Source organism: Tasmannia lanceolata, unplaced genomic scaffold (genome assembly GCF_043159265.1).
Source record: "Tasmannia lanceolata isolate RefF3 unplaced genomic scaffold, GAP_Taslan_0.1 ptg000020l, whole genome shotgun sequence".
Lineage (NCBI taxonomy): Eukaryota > Viridiplantae > Streptophyta > Magnoliopsida > Canellales > Winteraceae > Tasmannia > Tasmannia lanceolata.
In genome coordinates this window covers 8,923,604-8,939,860 of record NW_027518697.1, presented here as the reverse complement: position 1 = coordinate 8,939,860, position 16,257 = coordinate 8,923,604, and the positions used below count along the sequence as shown (strand labels likewise).

Here is a 16,257-nt window from a genome sequence, read left to right as displayed (position 1 = left end):
GATTTTGCTTTCCAGGGAACGCAAGTGAACAGAGCAACGAATTTTCACGTCAAATCATGTTAAAAGGGGGCGCATTATCCTAGGGGGGTTGAAAAATTCATCGCCCTATTTTTTACTCGTAAAAGCTATTTTTTCCTTACGATTGGTCTGGTCGTAATTCGTAATAGACTAATAGCTGATTAGAAAAGCATAAAATATAGATAAGAGTCAAGAGTGCCGTTACTAATACGGATACCATTTCTATCATTCCTCGTGACTCGTGAGTTTTCTTATAACCAAGGCCAGTTTTCAATTCCTGAAGCATTCTCATCTCGTTGAAGATTTCAGATCAAACCACTTGCAAACTTTCAAACTCGTTTTCTAGGGTCTGGAAATAAGGGAGAGGGTTTTATTAAATCCAAATAAAAATTCCGGATTTCGACAAGGAGAAGCCTCAGATCCGAAGGTTTTGTATTGAAATTGGCGGATTCTTTCGACATTTACAAGTATTCTCCTCGTCTCTACAATTTCTATTTTTTTTTTCTCGATTTTTTGAGGTAATTTTCTATTTTAGTTGTGGAATCGGTTTTAAATGTCTATGAAATCATACTTATTTAATTCGTTCATCTGTAGGATTTTTTTTTGTTCTGAACTCTATAGATCTCTGTTCATTTTACTTTCAATTTAAGGGATTTTTTCAGTTTTAACTGAATTTTGTTTGTCTATGTAATTACTTGTCTTTTCACTCAGTTGAAATTCTAAATTGATGAATTGAATAACCATTGATCTGCTTCCAGATTGGATTTGTGTTCCTGGTAATGTATGAGGATTTTCTTCAAGCTTATGTTTCTTGAATTTCTATAAGTACTTGAATATAGAGAGTCTTGCATTCAAGGTTAATATGCTATGTTCAAGTATTCACTTGATGTATTCTATGTCTTAGATTAAAACCTTGAAGAAGGGTTTAGTGGGCTGGGAAATCTTAAAAAAATATACTATGTTCAGGTATTCACTTAATTTAGTCTATAATTCTCAGGGCTAAGTTTAGGAACTTGATGAACAAACTATGATTGATTTTGAATTATCTATTGCTTTCTCTCATTCCAAATATTCTGGCATATGATAGCAAATCCAATGAATTTTCTGTTGCTTGATTTAATGAAGGAAGCGGTATTTCGATATATTAAAAAACCAATTGATGCAGGATAGGTCAGGTTTGACTAATCCTACAGGTTTGACTAATCCTACAGGTTTGGGCAGCAAGCAACAACTAAGAAAACTCTTAGCTAAAACTAAAGTGCAGTCCTTTGTGAAGATTCTAGGAACTTAAGATTGGCAATAGAAGTGTTTCCTGTCTTTTACCTATGGGATTTTATGATAGCAATACATATCACACAATTAAGCATGCTTAAATGGTAAAGAAAAGTAAACTAACACAAGCGAATGATCCCACAAAACAGATGCAAATTTTGGCATACTTTAGCAAGCAAAGAGCACCAAAGAAGGTTCAAAATTAAATGGAAACTTGAGCCTTCTCTGCTGTTCCAACAGTGCAATTCCAATAAAGGAAAAAAGAAACATTGTAAATAATCCTAAATCCTTAATCCAAGATTCCAGCAACTGCTTCAAAGAAAGAAACTAGGATTCCCTTCAATGTGGTTGTAGAAAATAGGTATTTAACCAATTAAACTTTCAAGAGGAATGTAGGGGGTCACCAATTAATACAGAATATCAAATTACAGCATGATTCAAACGATTTAAAGGCCATAAATCGATCTGGTCATATCAAACATGCAATTTCCAGATGGTATTTAGGTAATTTCTAGGGCCAACAGTTAGCAGGGGTTGGCGGGTCAACCAGCCACCAGTACAACCTCACGTGGGAAGTTTGGAGGGCATCACACAAGAGCACAGGTCCAAAAGAGGGTCCGTACCAGCTGCACGCCACCCTAGGTGACGTGTCCAGTGCCTAGGAAAGTGTGCCTAGGCTTGGTAAACCCAAAAGCAAAAATCGTTGTGGCTGGTTGGGGTTTAGGCCAAGATTCACCCGCAAACTGCTGCATGCTAATCGAACCGAGAGGGAGTCACACTCTTTCCATTTTGTTTTTATTATACCTTCAATTGATCGTAAATTGCTGTATGCTACTTGAATTGGAAAGGATCAGTGCACACAAACCACAGAAGATATCAAAGGGATTTAAAAGAAAAGCACTACTTAAAAACTAACGCTTCTATCCTACAAGTGATGAATTAATGAAATCATTCAAAAAAGTGATGAATTAATGAATGCTCAGAGCTTTGCATATTTAGCCAAGTATATTGTCAGATAGGATGGTATATATTTTGAGTAGGGTGCATTCTAGGATTCAGTGAGGACTGAGGAGTCTGTTCGGCCTCTTATTTTGTTGTCATGGATGCTGTTCTGTAGCTGAAAGCTAATTCTTGCCAGTAATAGTGTGTTATCTAGTTAGTTTCCACAGAGAGTTTGTTTTACCTTTTTCACCTTCAATTATTTTTATTGATTAATTAATGGTCAATTGATTGGCCAGTTGAAATTGCAGGTATGCAGAGCCAGCTCGTGTGTGGTGGGTGTAGAAATATTCTTCTCTACCCCAGAGGAGCCACAAATGTTCGCTGTGCAATATGCAGTACAATAACCCCAGTCCCATCTGGTCTTTTTCTCCCCTTTCTATCTCCCTCCCTCTCTTTCTCTCTCTCATTTTCTGGTTCAAAAATGTCCATTCATGTCTATCTTGATACACGGCATATGCATGCAAGTATGCACATTTGACAAAAGATCTGACATCTATTTTGCCACTTGGATTCCATGTGTTTTGGTTATAACTCTATGCATGCATATGGCTTACTGCAACATGCTCGAAGACTACTTTTATATGGACACACGCGCATACATGTCACACACAGACACACACACACACACACACACACACACACACACACACACACGTGCATGCAAGTATGCACATTTCGCTAAAAAGATCTGTCATATATTGTACCACTTGGATTTCATGTTTTTTTTTTCATTGTATCCATGCATATGGTATAATGCAGCATGCTCAAAAAATAGTTTTATCATGATAGAATATATATATATATATATATATATATATATATATATATATATATATATATATAATGCAGCATACTCAAAAAGTATGTATATATCTACGTGTGTATGTAAATATTGTGCTACGAACGCAGTGGATAGTGGCTATGTACAACTGAGATACAATAAAAATCCTAGATTGAACAGGTCAACCATATATTTTTATAAATATTGGACTGTGGATCCTATTTAATAGTCTAGCTTCCATTTCTTTGCTCGCTATAGAGGAAGGAATTGGACTTGAACTACAACACATGCATTGTTAGGTGCTCCATTTTCCCATTGAGGCCAAACCTAAGCTTGTGCTTGAGAGATAGCTGTCCATACTCCATACTCTCCATGCACTGATGAGGAATGTATGGATTCTTGAGAAGAGAGGAGCAATAGTGGTCCCCAGATGCTCGCCAAATCTAAAAAAACCAGAGGTTATTTATATTTCTTGGATTCCACGCCCGCATCACCATCCAATATTTCTTGACTCACTATTGGCCATCCAAACCACCTGGGCATTGGGTCCTGCTCTCTTCCCAAGATAGTGATATAAGTTCAAAATGTTTGTAATAAAGCTAAGAAATAAAAAAAGAATGGGATCTTTTGAATTTCTAGTCCAACAAATCACATGGGCACCCTACGAACTTTAATGTGTTGACTTGCTGATGTCATTAGTATGCCACATCTAAAAGAAGTTAAATGTGCACCTAAAGAAAATGGACTCAAAATTTCTCCATAAGGTATTTTGTTTCACTAATATCAAGTGATGTGGGGTAAAACTCTCTAGTACTATCAGTTGTTGATTGCATTTTCTTGAAAAATAAAAAAAAGCCTCTGAATATCAATCACCAATTCCTATCTAAATTCTCCATCAAGAAAAGTTCCAATGTCATGAGTGTAACTCCATCCTTAAGCGCATGGAGCTTGCTTATATCAACGAGAGATCCTAGGACCATGGTTTTAAATTTTCACCGAAACCTACACGAAATGACCGAAATGTTTTCGTTTTCATCATCACCGAAACACGTATAGAAATTGAAATGCCTACCTAAACTAAAACCGAAATTATATTACTGGTATATTACATAATTATATTTATATGAATTGCACGTGAAATGTACTATGTGTATTCTATAAATATTTGACGAATGAGAGACAGAAGGGTGCCCTTGCAAAAATCAGTTACAAGGGCACCCCCATTGGTCCATCTCAAAAAAGTGCATTTGAAATGGCACAGAAAAGTATGAAAATGGTGTTGAAAAATATAAATTTAAAGGGCCAATAAATGCACTTTTATGAGCCGGATCAATGAGGGCACCCTTGTAACTGGTTTTTTGCAAGGGCACCCTTCAGTCTCTCATTCGTCAAATATTTATAGAATACACATAGTACATTTCACGTGCAATTCATATAAATATAATTATGTAATATACCAGTAATATAATTTCGGTTTTATATGAATTACTTGTGACATGTGATATATACTGAATTATCATTCATGCGCGATAATGCATGTGAAATGTCGTATTGCAGTGCATTTATTGTTTTTTCCTGCTTATGATGGTTTAACAACTTGCAACACATGCAATTCATAAATATAATGATGTAATATGTGCTATTATAGGGTATTCTTAAATGTCCATCATTTGCATTTGAGAAGTGATAGAGCGTGAAAGAATCATAATACTTCATGCATTAGATGTGTAGATCAAGTGCCAAATCTCCTTACCAAGTTAATAAACAGTGATAGATTCATTTTCGTTGGAAGTTGGGAATGATAGATCCTCTTTCTCCAAATTGAGGTGAAGTCTGATAGTGAGAATAAATGTGTAATGTTTGTGATGGTGTCTTCCTTCTTATAAATATAAACATTTAGATTTGTCCTTTTAGAGTTAGAAGTATCGGTCATTAGAAGTTAATGGAGGTATTTAGTTTTAAGCAGCTTTGTATTAAAAGAAATCCAAAATTAACTCAATGGAATTTTACATATTTTGTCTCATTCATGATTTTTTAGGTTAAGGTATCTTGCGCTTTTATATCTAGTTTTGTACACTCATATATAGGCCCTTAACTAATTCAGTCATGGTAATAGAAGACATAAATTTCTGGCCTGCCCCAAGGGCGGTCTTAGAGGAAATCACTGTCCTTTGATGTGTTGGAGATGAGAAATAATGGACCCCCACAGGCTGCCTCAGTACTTCAAAACTAATTGCTTAGTGGTTATACATGTTTGCAAGCTGGAGACCTTAGCAACTTCATTGAGATCTTTATAATTTCATATTCCTGATTAAATTTCTGCGTTTATTGCTAAACTGAAGTTCAGGCTGTTTCCCTGGATTATTTATTATAAAAATAACCTTCCGAGTCAACACAAATTATGAAGTCAATGAAGGCTTACTTATGCACACCTGAAAATGGAAAAGCATCATTTGAGCTGTTAATTACTCAATGAGGTAGAATTTGACTCTTAATTATTCCAGATAGTTATATAATCAACTTCAATAGAGCTAATTCGGCTTATTCTCTGACATTCTGCCTTAATAATTAAGGCAACTAATTTTGTTGTTCTTTACTGACACACAATATACATGTATTGTTTACTGTTTTGCTCTTCATATTATTTTCTTGAAAATAATAGGATGCATGATCCATCTTGGCCTTCTTATCGGCCAATATTTCATAAATTTGAATGAAAAACCTGATTTAGTCTCTGAAATTGTGTCAATTCATGTATGGGATCCAGAGGTTTCATCTGGGACAGCTGAGCTTATATGTGGAGGTTGCCGGACATTGCTGATGTATACGCGTGGTGCAACTACTGTCAGGTGTTCCTGCTGCAACACAATTAATCTTGCATGTGCAGGTATATTTTCTGCTTCTTTTGTAAAGTATCTGTATGAATTTCTATGCGAGTCCTTATTTTAAGGATTTGTTATGGTTGTGTCAAGCTACTCGTGTTTTGCTTCTGGATCTCTTGCAATTATCTGAATTATACAAATGTGTTATAATTTGTTTGTTTGAAATCTCTGACAAGCTTCTTCAGGTGTTGACTGCTTTCTATTTTGTTGGTGGCCGAAGGATTTGTTCTTAATGTTGGTTTATGGTGGAGGAAGTTTTTTGAATGGCAGAAGATTTTATTAATTAAAGAAAAAAGGGGAAAATCCTGCGACCAAGGTGGTCAATACAAGAGTAGACAAAGATAGAAATAATATAAGAACAATGTAGATCCAAAATCGTCATGTAGGAAGAAAATTAAAGATCTCCAATCTATCTCTATCAACATAGGAGCCAGTTTTTGTTCACTGAATGTAGGTTATTGGACATTTTTGGTTTTAACCATCATTTGTATACCACCAATTTGATGGCTAGGAGGATCATCTGACCAGTGAGAATTTCCGATCGTGGCAATTCACAAATTGCCAACAGTTGAGCAATCTTCATCATTGGATCATTGGGCCCATGAATCTTGTACGCAGCGAAGAGATCTGGACCCATCTCAGTTCGGCTGGCCAGATCAGGAATGAGAGTTCTTGTCCTGTCCTGTTGCCTCTTGAAAGCTCATCCTGTTCTTGATTTTCAACTTCTTGCACATTCAACTATGGTAAAACACTGAGTATCCATTTAAGCAACTAGAATAGTTATACTTCTATTGGATCCTTCAAAACTATGTATGGTACTATCAAGTAAGAGCAGTGTTTAAAAACGTGGATGCGGCGCGGAACTTTGCCGAAGAAAATCCTACTCGACTAGGCAGGACACGGTTGAGTTCTAGGTTAACGTGCTCATAATTCGGGAGAGTCAAAGGAGTTTTTATTGACTTTGTAGGGCAAAACACGAAACACGGCCATGGTAGAGGGAGTTGACTTGGGGGAGTCCACAATGACACATGGGAGTTTTAAAACTTTGAGTAAGATGATCTTGTACCTGATTCTTGCTATCTAGGATACCTGAATCTGTATCTGGGTTGAAGTCCACCTGTGCATGGTTCCACAGACACGTATCTACAACTAGATAAATTAATAAACTTAAATACAAACTGAACATTACTCATCACATGCACGAGTTGTCCAAGCTCATTACTAATTATGTGAAGCTTTAGTATTTTCCATACGAAATAAGCTGTCATAAGGAACTCATAGCCATGGTGTTTCCGGATGAACACTCATTTTTCATTTTCAAGTTTCTATCTGTTGCTTGGATTGAAATACCTATCTGGCATTTTTTATTCACTTTTCTTTCTATTTTTAATTTCTGTTTACCCCTGTTGGTACTTCTCTGTTGAATTTGGATGCGTAGGATGATACAATATCTAAGCATTGTCGATTGTGCACTCTAGCCTAGTGTCAGGTTTCATCAATTGCATGTTCTTTCAAAATGTGTATACTTACTCTGAGCCATCACTTGTCACACTAGCTGAATTTATCTACTCACAAAGCTAAAGCATGTGCAACCATTGGTTCTTTCCTATTTCCTTTGGAGGTTGTATATCCACGAGTATATCTTGAAACCCTGTTGTAGCTATATTGTTGTTCTGTACTCTATGCTTTTTAAGTAAATGAACTGAGCCTATATGTGGCTGACTTGTTCAATGATCTGAGGATGGGATTTTGTTTGTGCACCAAAAGCAGCTCATGTGAACTGCAGTCAGTGCCAGACAACTCTCATGTATCCATATGGAGCACAATCAGTCAAATGTGCAGTATGTCATTACGTTACAAATGTTGGGGTGAGTAGAGTTCACCACATGGATTCAATTTTGGATTTTGTTTTTTAGCTTTTTATTCCCTCATGTTTAGTCATTCTGGATCATTGAATTGTTTGATTGATGCATCACTCCTTTTCCACAGATGAGTAACATGAGAGTGCCAATTTCTGTACATAGACCCAATGGCGCCTCTCCGACACCCATGCCCTCTACTTCAGCGGTATGTTATAAACTTACTCATATTCAGAAAACAAGCCGTTTGTTGCTTATTTGGAGATTTATAACTTTTATCTCTTTGAGCTTTTTGAAAAGTTTATGCCGTGTTCTTTGCAGTCACTTCCACATGCATCTAGCCAAACTGTTGTTGTAGAGAATCCAATGACAGTCGACGAAAGTGGAAAGCTGGTAATTCTTCACACCTTTTTCTTGCAATTTTAATTTATATCTCTCCATTGAATGAAAACTTCTAATCACTAAACAAATGCCACTTGGGTATAGGTGAGCAATGTCGTAGTTGGAGTTACCACGGAGAAGAAATGACATACCGACTTCTTACCCGGATGCGCCATGAAATACTATTTCTGTATAACTATTGTAAATTTTCAAGAAGTTGATTTTACTGTTGTATATTTATTGTTGTAAGTTATAAAAGGAGTTAGGCATGGCTTTTGCCATCTCTTTGAGAGAACTGTTGTCAATGTGATAGAACTGTTAAAACATGAAAGGCAAGGAGTGGTAATTGTGTGGAGATCTAAACATTGATTGGAGATGGGACTTTCATAGTTCTTATTGATATTAAAGAATTTGGTGAGGTTGCTGTATTTGTCTTATGTTTGAATTGTTCAGAAAGATTTCTAGTCAGTTTGAGGTATTTTTACTGCTTTTTTGTTGTTGTCAAAAAATCAATTTTATTACAAAAGCAAAACTTTCAATCAGTTGCTAGAGAAGTAACCTGAATAAAAAGACTGGTAAGTCCGTTCAAACTCTTAAAAGTTAACCAACGTATTTTCTTCACCATAGATATGGGAACTGGTAAATTTAAATTTCAAGCACTCAGATAACCGATTCTTTAGATCACTAAGGCCCTGTTCTTTTCATATTGTTGCAGCCGATTGTGGACCCCAAGCCAATTATTGGACTCCAAACTAAACCTAATTTGGAGTCAAATAATCAGTTTGGGGCCCACAATCGGTTGTAACAATCTGAAACGCAACAATCTAAAACAAACAGGGGCCATGTTCGTTTAAGATTATGAAAAGTCCAATAATAGGTTTGGCACTCACAATCGGGTCCAATAATCAGTTTTGGACTCACAATCGGTTGGTTGACGTGGAGCCAATGAAGTGCTCTTGTGGCTGGATTTTTGCAAGGGCGCTCTTCAATTTGTAACTCTGAATGATTTTTCCTTAATTAACTCTGAATGATTTGTTCTCTATCAGTCTCTACTGAAGGATAATAAATTGATACTCACCCCATTATATTAGCCTTCATTTCTTTCTTCATGCACTGCACATTGGCTGTTAATACATTACAACGTCCAACATGCAATCAATAGCCATGGAGAAGAATTTTAAGATACAGTGGTGCCAATATCAAAAGAAAGGAATGTAAACATCACCCCTAAAGCAAAATATAATCACATAAAATCTCTAGTGTTTTCCTAACTCTAATTAATAACTTGCATTAGTCTAAGTTGGTTTGAATTTTTCTCAATTATCATTACAAATTACAAGAAAACTGATTGCTTGTTGTCTTCATTGATTTTTGAATTCTAATCTATCACGATTGCAGTTTATCTACCATTGATTTCATTTAACTTGCAAAAGAAGGGACACCAACCAGAAGCTCTTTTATGGAGGATTTCCCGCCTTGTTAGAAATAGCAAACGAATACGTAGTTGAACAAATGACATACAAAAAACCCCATTTGCGTTAAAAAAAACAAGAAACACTAAGAAATGAATTAACAAACTAAATGCCAAGTTTAGCTTGTAAGAACTAACAATTGAATTGGTGAGCCATATCACCACCTTCATTTAAACCAAAAGTATCAATCTCTCTAAACCATCTCCTTTAAAGCCACCTTTCTTTCCTCCCTCCTAGACCCATCTCTCTCTCTTTCTCTCTCTCTCTCTCTCTCACACACACACATCTATCTAAGTATCTATGGCTGTTGAAGATTGTGAGAAAGCAGAAGTTGGGTCTTGTCCAATGCCAAAAGCTAAGATAGAAGCACCCAGCTGGGTGTTAGTTTTATTAAGGTTACTAGCACTATTTGCCACGGTTTCAGCTACGCTTGTAATGGCACTAAACAAGCAAACAAGAACTACGGTTGTGGCACTGATTGGAAGTACCCCTATTACTGGAAGTGTCACAGCTAAGTTCCAACATACCCCAGCTTTTGTGTAAGCTCTCTCTCTCTCTCTCTCTCTCTCTCTCTCTCTCTCTCTCTCTCACACACACACACACACACACACACACACGTGTTATCAGAGGTGGGGCATGATAACCCTAACGGAAGATCTCATAGTTCCATGTTGCTTCCACATAGTTCTTATAAGAACTTGATACACTCCCCTTTACGGCTTGCTCTTTAGGGGCGATTCAAAAAAAAAAAAAAAAAAAAAGAAAAAGAAAAAAGAAAAAAAGAGAGCGGTTTCTGACTTTTGTAGTTATGAATCTCACAATTGAATTTGACTATTGATTTGATTCTATTGATAAATCAAATCAATGACCTTAACCTATCACTAATTAGTAATAAGCGAGGGTTTCTTTATTGTATTATCTTTGTTCCTTCAGGACCACCTCGGTTCTGTTTTTACATATATATATATATATATATATATATATATATATATATATATATATATTCTGTTGCCCTTTTCAAAAAAAAAATATTGGCACTGGTTTGGACCCCACCCGATTTTTTTAAGAACGAATCAAAAGTTTTTTATAGAACCCTGCATTTAAGGGTGAGTTCTATCCAGTTCCCAACAAATTTTCCTTCCCTGAATTTAGTTAGATGGGGATTCCGAGTATAAGTGATCCCCAAAGATGGGTTTTGTGTAATCTCTCCCCCTTCTCTCTCTCTACACAAAGATGGGTTTTGTAGTTTAAACTTTAAAGGCATAAGGTGGATTTCCTTCGTTTTTGAAAACTCATTGCTACTGCCTCCTCATGACCGATGCATAAAGAGGAGTCCACAATTTACACCTCGTATTTCTAGTGGGGCCCACTATTTACACCTCATGTTCTGATGGGTGGGGCCCACTATTTGACACCCATGCTGTTAGTGATTTTATAAATTCCTAGTGCCCCCAAAGGGAACACGTTTTACATTGAAAATTCCAATAATTCTCAAGATTTTATATGTTTGTGCATGTAGTCTTGTATTTTAAAAAAACTAAAATGGGCCCACTTCATAAGATGATCCAAACCGTTCATTTGTTGGGCACCCTAAATAGGCTGCCCCTGCTTAAATCATCTCCAAATGATGATCCTAACCCTTATAGATCGGAGGGTTAGGATCATCCTGTGGAGACGGTTTACAGGGTGCACATATTGGCCCAACAAATGAACAGTTACGATCATCCTATGAAGTGGCTGCTATGGATACTGAGTGGAACCAAGAGTGGGATCAACAAATCCCCACACGCCGCATGGCTAGGAGGACGTAGTTTTGCTATTTCCATGTAGAAAACAACCAAAAATCAAGGGAAAGATTTCTAATGTGTTGGTTGGGGGGGGGGGGGGGGGGGGGGGGGGGCGCATTTGTTCTGTTCCACTCTCCTTCCACAGCTCGGTTACCATGCGTGAGAGAGATTGGAAACGATCAAACGATCATTAGAGATAGAGTAAACTTGAGGATACCGAATTTTAAGAGAGAGAGAGAGGGGGAGATTGATTTAGGAAGAAATCCTGCTTATGAGAGAGAGAGAGGCCCTTGGCTCCCCCACTGGCTACACGAAAGAAGATAAACTCAGATACACAGAAACACTAATGTTTATGTAAACTTGCTTGTGTGACAATCAATGGTTTAACATAAGGTCATGTAAACAACCTATGCTTTCGTATTTTTTACAATCATCAGCAGCATGGCTAACAAGTCTGCAAATAACCATAGTAAACGAAGAACATATTATACTAAAAGCCTAATAAAACTAATTTTTTTTTAAAAATCTTGTCTACAGATTATACTAAAAAACTACCCAAGTACCTAAATCAGTTATAATATCTTCTATTGGGGTGTTGAGTTGATCAGGCGAATGGACCGGTGAACGCCCACTTGTTCCTCTTGCGATATTCTGCCTCTATCTCCGGATCAAAATCGTTCTTGATATTGAATATCTCTCGGATTTCTTCAGGTTGTTTTCCCTTGATCATATCAGCAACTGTTTGGGCAATCAGACCTAGAAGGTTCTTGATGTTGAGATAATTTGCAGCCAAGAAAAGTTGCAAAAGGGTGGCATGATCCACCTTCACGAACTCGACATCAAAAGCCTTGAGTAACTCGTTGGGGAATTCATCTTCGATGGATTTCTTTTCTAATTTAGCATGAGTCTCACAGTTGTCAATGATCTTAGACAATATTTTGCCTGTAACTTTTGGGAGAGGGATCCCATTATCAGCAGAACCATCTTCGATTATGTGTTAGAGAGTCTGAGATTCAAGCACAGAAGCCTCATCCACCTCAAATTCCTCTCCATCAGAGCTCCTCAGAGTCACCCTCTTCGACATTCTTCAATTACAAAATTAGTAAAGAAGAGCAGAAAAGGAGAGAGAGAGAGAGAGAGAGGGATTTAATTTTGATGGCCTTAGTTTACTACTTGTCCAAGAGTCCTTGGACGAGACAAAGTGAAAGACCATATGGCCCCTTTTTAACTCCCCTGGTTCTTCGACTTCGTCTTGGTCTTCCCAGTTTCTATTTTTATGATTTGATACCTTCTCTCTTTCCAAAAGCTTAATTTCAGCCCACTAACTAAATCGAGGATTTCTTTCTATTTCGAAAGTAGTTGTAGTAGTACTGTAGTAGTAGTGAAAATCGTCTACAGAGGAGGAGTAGGTTTTATTTTGGGAAATGATATTCCCACCTTTAACGTTATCCCCCTAGTTTTACAGGCATAGAAAAACGTTAAAGTGGGTGAATTTATCCTCGACAAGTGAACCATTCTCACAGAAACCGTTAAAGGAGGGGATTGACAGAGGGGACTCTTGGTCTGATTTTTCAGACTATTTATGATGGGCCCACCAAATCTACACTAGGATTGGAGGGTTAGGATCATCCTATTTAGAAAATTTATGGGCAAAACCTAGCTACATCTGATTGCCCAAAAAATGAATGGTTTAGATCACCCACTAATGTGAGCCGCCAAACGTTTACATAGTAATTAATGGAAACTTTTAAGGTGTGCACTAACTTTACTTTAGCAATAGAGGATAATAAAACTACACGCCCTCTACATTTGACAAAATGGTCCAAGAATTATATATTGAAATGCATCACTAACATTATTAAAAGGGCAGTGATAAATCGACCCCCATCTCTCTCTCTCTCTCTCTCCTATTGGATGTTCCAAACCATTTCATTTGATAGGCCCCGATCTGCCCCAAAAATTTTCTCCGTAAGATGATCCTAACCCCCTAATTTGTAAATGTTTAATGTAAACAGCACATTATAGGAAACTCTATAGATTGGAATCGATCATATGTTTGGTTCGATCACTATGGTATAATTTTTTAATAAAAAGTCGAAGAACCGTATACTTTTCTTAAGAAAGGATCTGATTAATTGAAGTCCTAAGTAGGATCTCTATAAATCTACATGATCTTAAATACAAGTCTCTAATATCTTACATGATTACTACAATGTTACATTACTCAGTCATACAAAGGATCTTTTAGCCTCTGTAGTTTTTAAATTTACAAACTTTCAATATTTCTACAATATTTTACATCATAGCTTTTAAAATTCTAGCAACCCCGGAAGCGCCTACAACGGACGTCTTCCTTTTGAAGATTTACTAAGGAGGAAAACCTCATTAATTCTCTTTGCTGCTAATCTCCACCATGATTTTCTTAACAATGATCTTATGGTGCAGGTTCTTTGTGATAGCTAATGCCATAGCCAGTTTCCACAACTCTGTCTTTCTGTTGCTTGGTTTATTTGGTAAGAAATTTGATTTCAAAAGGCTGGATCTTTTGACGACCCTCACAGACATGGTAATCAGCATTTTATTTCGATAGTTTAGATACTTAGTTAGGAGATATTTCATAATAAAAAAAAAAAAAATACAAAGCCATAGCAAAATACAAAGCCATAACTCTTAGCATAACTCTGTCCTCTGTCCCAGCTGTGTTAATGGGTGCCAATGCTGTGCATGCCTGTATTGTGTAAACGCGCCCTCCAAAATCCAGACCATCCGCATTCATAGGATGATTCTAACCATCTGAATTATGTACTTAGAGCCATGCAATGTTGACCATTACTGCACTTTCTTTGGGTATCCATTCGCTGGCTCATTATTGGACGGTTAGGATCATCTAATCAGAGATACTGGGTCATGGCAATGTTAATTGGAGTGCTTGGTGTGGTCCAGCGATCGAGTGGGGCCCATATGTGCAATAGAGGTCCTGAGCAAAAGACCCTAAATACCTCTTATGTTAATATAGTTTATTCTTCAAACTTTTCTTTTGAGAGGGCATGAGTGAGTAGAGGATCAGAAGTGGCAGGAAAACAGAGAAACGAAAGACCACACAAAATAGAGTTCTTGTTTTTTCCCGTTTTTAACCACTTTGCAGTTTGCACCATTTCCACTTGTGCCCTCTCAATTCTCTCCCTCTCCCACACCCTAGTCATCTCTCACCAGTTAATCTAATATTCCATAATAAAAAAATTCATGGTTGCCAAACATGGCCTTATTTTGCATGAAATGCCATGTCCCATAACACCAAACATGAATCTTGAATAGTTTTTTCTATTTATCTTTCTATCACTTCCAAGAAAACCTCTATGTGATTTCTCTGTGGGACCCATTAATGACTCTGGACGTGGGTTTGGAGTAGGTGATGGTGGCTCTAGTCTCAGCGGGGGGTGCGGCCGCCGCTGCCATGGCGGAGCTAGGGAAGAATGGGAATTCACATGCAAGGTGGAACAACATATGCGACAAATTCGGTAGCTATTGCGACCACAGCGCCGGTGCCCTCATTGCGTCCTTCATCGGGGTCGGGTTCTTAATGGCCCTCAGTGCCCTCTCTGTCACCACCCTTTACAAGAACCAAGCAACCCATTATTAGACCTTCATGGAAGTTCAGTTCTGTTCTTTTCTTGCAATCATCTATCATTTGTTTTGTTTGCTGTGTTTGTTATGTTGTTGGTTTGAGTCTCAGTTGGGTGAAGGAAAAGATGTAAACCAGATTTGTGCTTGTGGAGTGTGACATTTCTTGTGAGAAAAAAAAATGTGCCACGAAATGCTTTTACACAGATTTTCGAACTCACGCTTCAAAAATTAACCATGTAAATGTGAATTTAAGTTGATTTGGGAGAGTCAATAATTGACAATGTGAGTCAAAGGAGTTTTTAATTGACTTGATAGGGCAAAGTTCACACTCAGATAAGAACTCAACCAAGATAAAATGGAGTTAAACGAGTTGATGATTGACTTAAATATCGTGCATTTTGACACCCCATTGAGAGTCAAGCTTGTTGGCCCTGTGAGCCATTAATCAACAGTAAAAACCTGATCTTAGAAATATCAAAAACACAAATAAGGAACCTAGAGGGGTATAAATAGGGCCTTGATGTGAGACATTCATCATGTCACTTCCTCCCAAAACCTATCCCTTCTCTGTCACGGTTCTCACATGATTTCTCTTTCAGATTAGAGTCGTTGTTTGGCATGAACACTGACATAATCGGTGCAATCACAGCAAGTCAATGGATCTGGTCCTCAAGCTCATCCAGCATCTAAGGCCTTTGCAGAGCTACCTTAATGGAAAAACAAAACTAACACTATCTAACTTGGCCTGCATTGCTCTTGAGCCTTGACATAAAATGATTATCATTTAATAATGTGGCTAATAATGTCTAATTACTTTAACAAAACATTCGATTTAGTAAAATTTATTAATCACAAATCACGTAATCATTGGACTATTTATTCAATCCAATAATCTTTAGTCTTTACATGGTCACAAAGTCAGCAACATTCATTAAGATGAACATGAAAGGTAATGGTTCACATAATGTCAATCACAGGCTCTCTGCTTCCTAAAAAATTCATTGATACACACAATAAGAGTCATGTTTTGCGATTATCCTCTCATTAAAATGTCCCTTTCTATGGTGTCGAGCACTTTTGAGACTAGTTTGAATCTCAATCTTCCTGTTCTTGATAGAGCCAAAGGAATTTGTCTTCTATTCTTTAATTTTAATTTCGAGGAATTGAAGTTTCTTGACT

At 37.1% G+C, this 16,257-nt stretch overlaps 2 protein-coding genes and 1 pseudogene across 4 annotated transcripts; 2 read left to right on the top strand and 1 right to left on the bottom strand.

The window, feature by feature from the left end:
• Positions 1-207: 207 nt before the first annotated feature.
• LOC143854893 (protein LOL2-like) lies at positions 208-8,623 on the top strand. Of its 3 annotated transcripts, none has more exons than XM_077365023.1 (7): positions 208-485; positions 2,541-2,651; positions 5,841-5,960; positions 7,723-7,823; positions 7,945-8,022; positions 8,136-8,207; positions 8,301-8,623. In XM_077365023.1, exons 2-7 carry the CDS (start codon positions 2,543-2,545, stop codon positions 8,340-8,342), a joined length of 522 nt encoding a protein of 173 aa, XP_077221138.1. In that variant the 5' UTR covers positions 208-485; positions 2,541-2,542; the 3' UTR covers positions 8,343-8,623. The 3 variants fall into 3 exon arrangements, with proteins under 3 accessions (XP_077221138.1, XP_077221137.1, XP_077221139.1); XM_077365022.1 differs by having other exon boundaries at positions 211-485; positions 2,529-2,651; XM_077365024.1 differs by having other exon boundaries at positions 216-485; positions 2,529-2,651; positions 7,726-7,823.
• A 1,280-nt stretch (positions 8,624-9,903) lies between these two features.
• On the top strand, positions 9,904-15,213 carry LOC143854233 (CASP-like protein 1B2). The gene is made up of 3 exons (XM_077364087.1): positions 9,904-10,206; positions 13,900-14,020; positions 14,864-15,213. Exons 1-3 carry the CDS (start codon positions 9,968-9,970, stop codon positions 15,092-15,094), a joined length of 591 nt encoding a protein of 196 aa, XP_077220202.1. The 5' UTR covers positions 9,904-9,967; the 3' UTR covers positions 15,095-15,213.
• Positions 11,796-12,766, bottom strand: LOC143854236 (SKP1-like protein 1B pseudogene; annotated as a pseudogene).
• Positions 15,214-16,257: the final 1,044 nt, after the last annotated feature.

What these genes read in the sequence shown, in the direction of transcription:
- LOC143854893 (XM_077365023.1), top strand. Translation starts at nt 2,543, where the DNA reads ATGCAGAGCCAGCTCGTGTGTGGTGGGTGTAGAAATATTCTTCTCTAC. An exon ending in AATAACCCCAGTCCCATCTG is followed by an intron (nt 2,652 to 5,840) that starts GTCTTTTTCTCC and finishes TATGGGATCCAG; the next exon opens with AGGTTTCATCTGGGACAGCT. An exon ending in ATTACGTTACAAATGTTGGG is followed by an intron (nt 7,824 to 7,944) that starts GTGAGTAGAGTT and finishes CCTTTTCCACAG; the next exon opens with ATGAGTAACATGAGAGTGCC.
- LOC143854233 (XM_077364087.1), top strand. Translation starts at nt 9,968, where the DNA reads ATGGCTGTTGAAGATTGTGAGAAAGCAGAAGTTGGGTCTTGTCCAATG. An exon ending in CAACATACCCCAGCTTTTGT is followed by an intron (nt 10,207 to 13,899) that starts GTAAGCTCTCTC and finishes CTTATGGTGCAG; the next exon opens with GTTCTTTGTGATAGCTAATG. An exon ending in TGACGACCCTCACAGACATG is followed by an intron (nt 14,021 to 14,863) that starts GTAATCAGCATT and finishes GGTTTGGAGTAG; the next exon opens with GTGATGGTGGCTCTAGTCTC.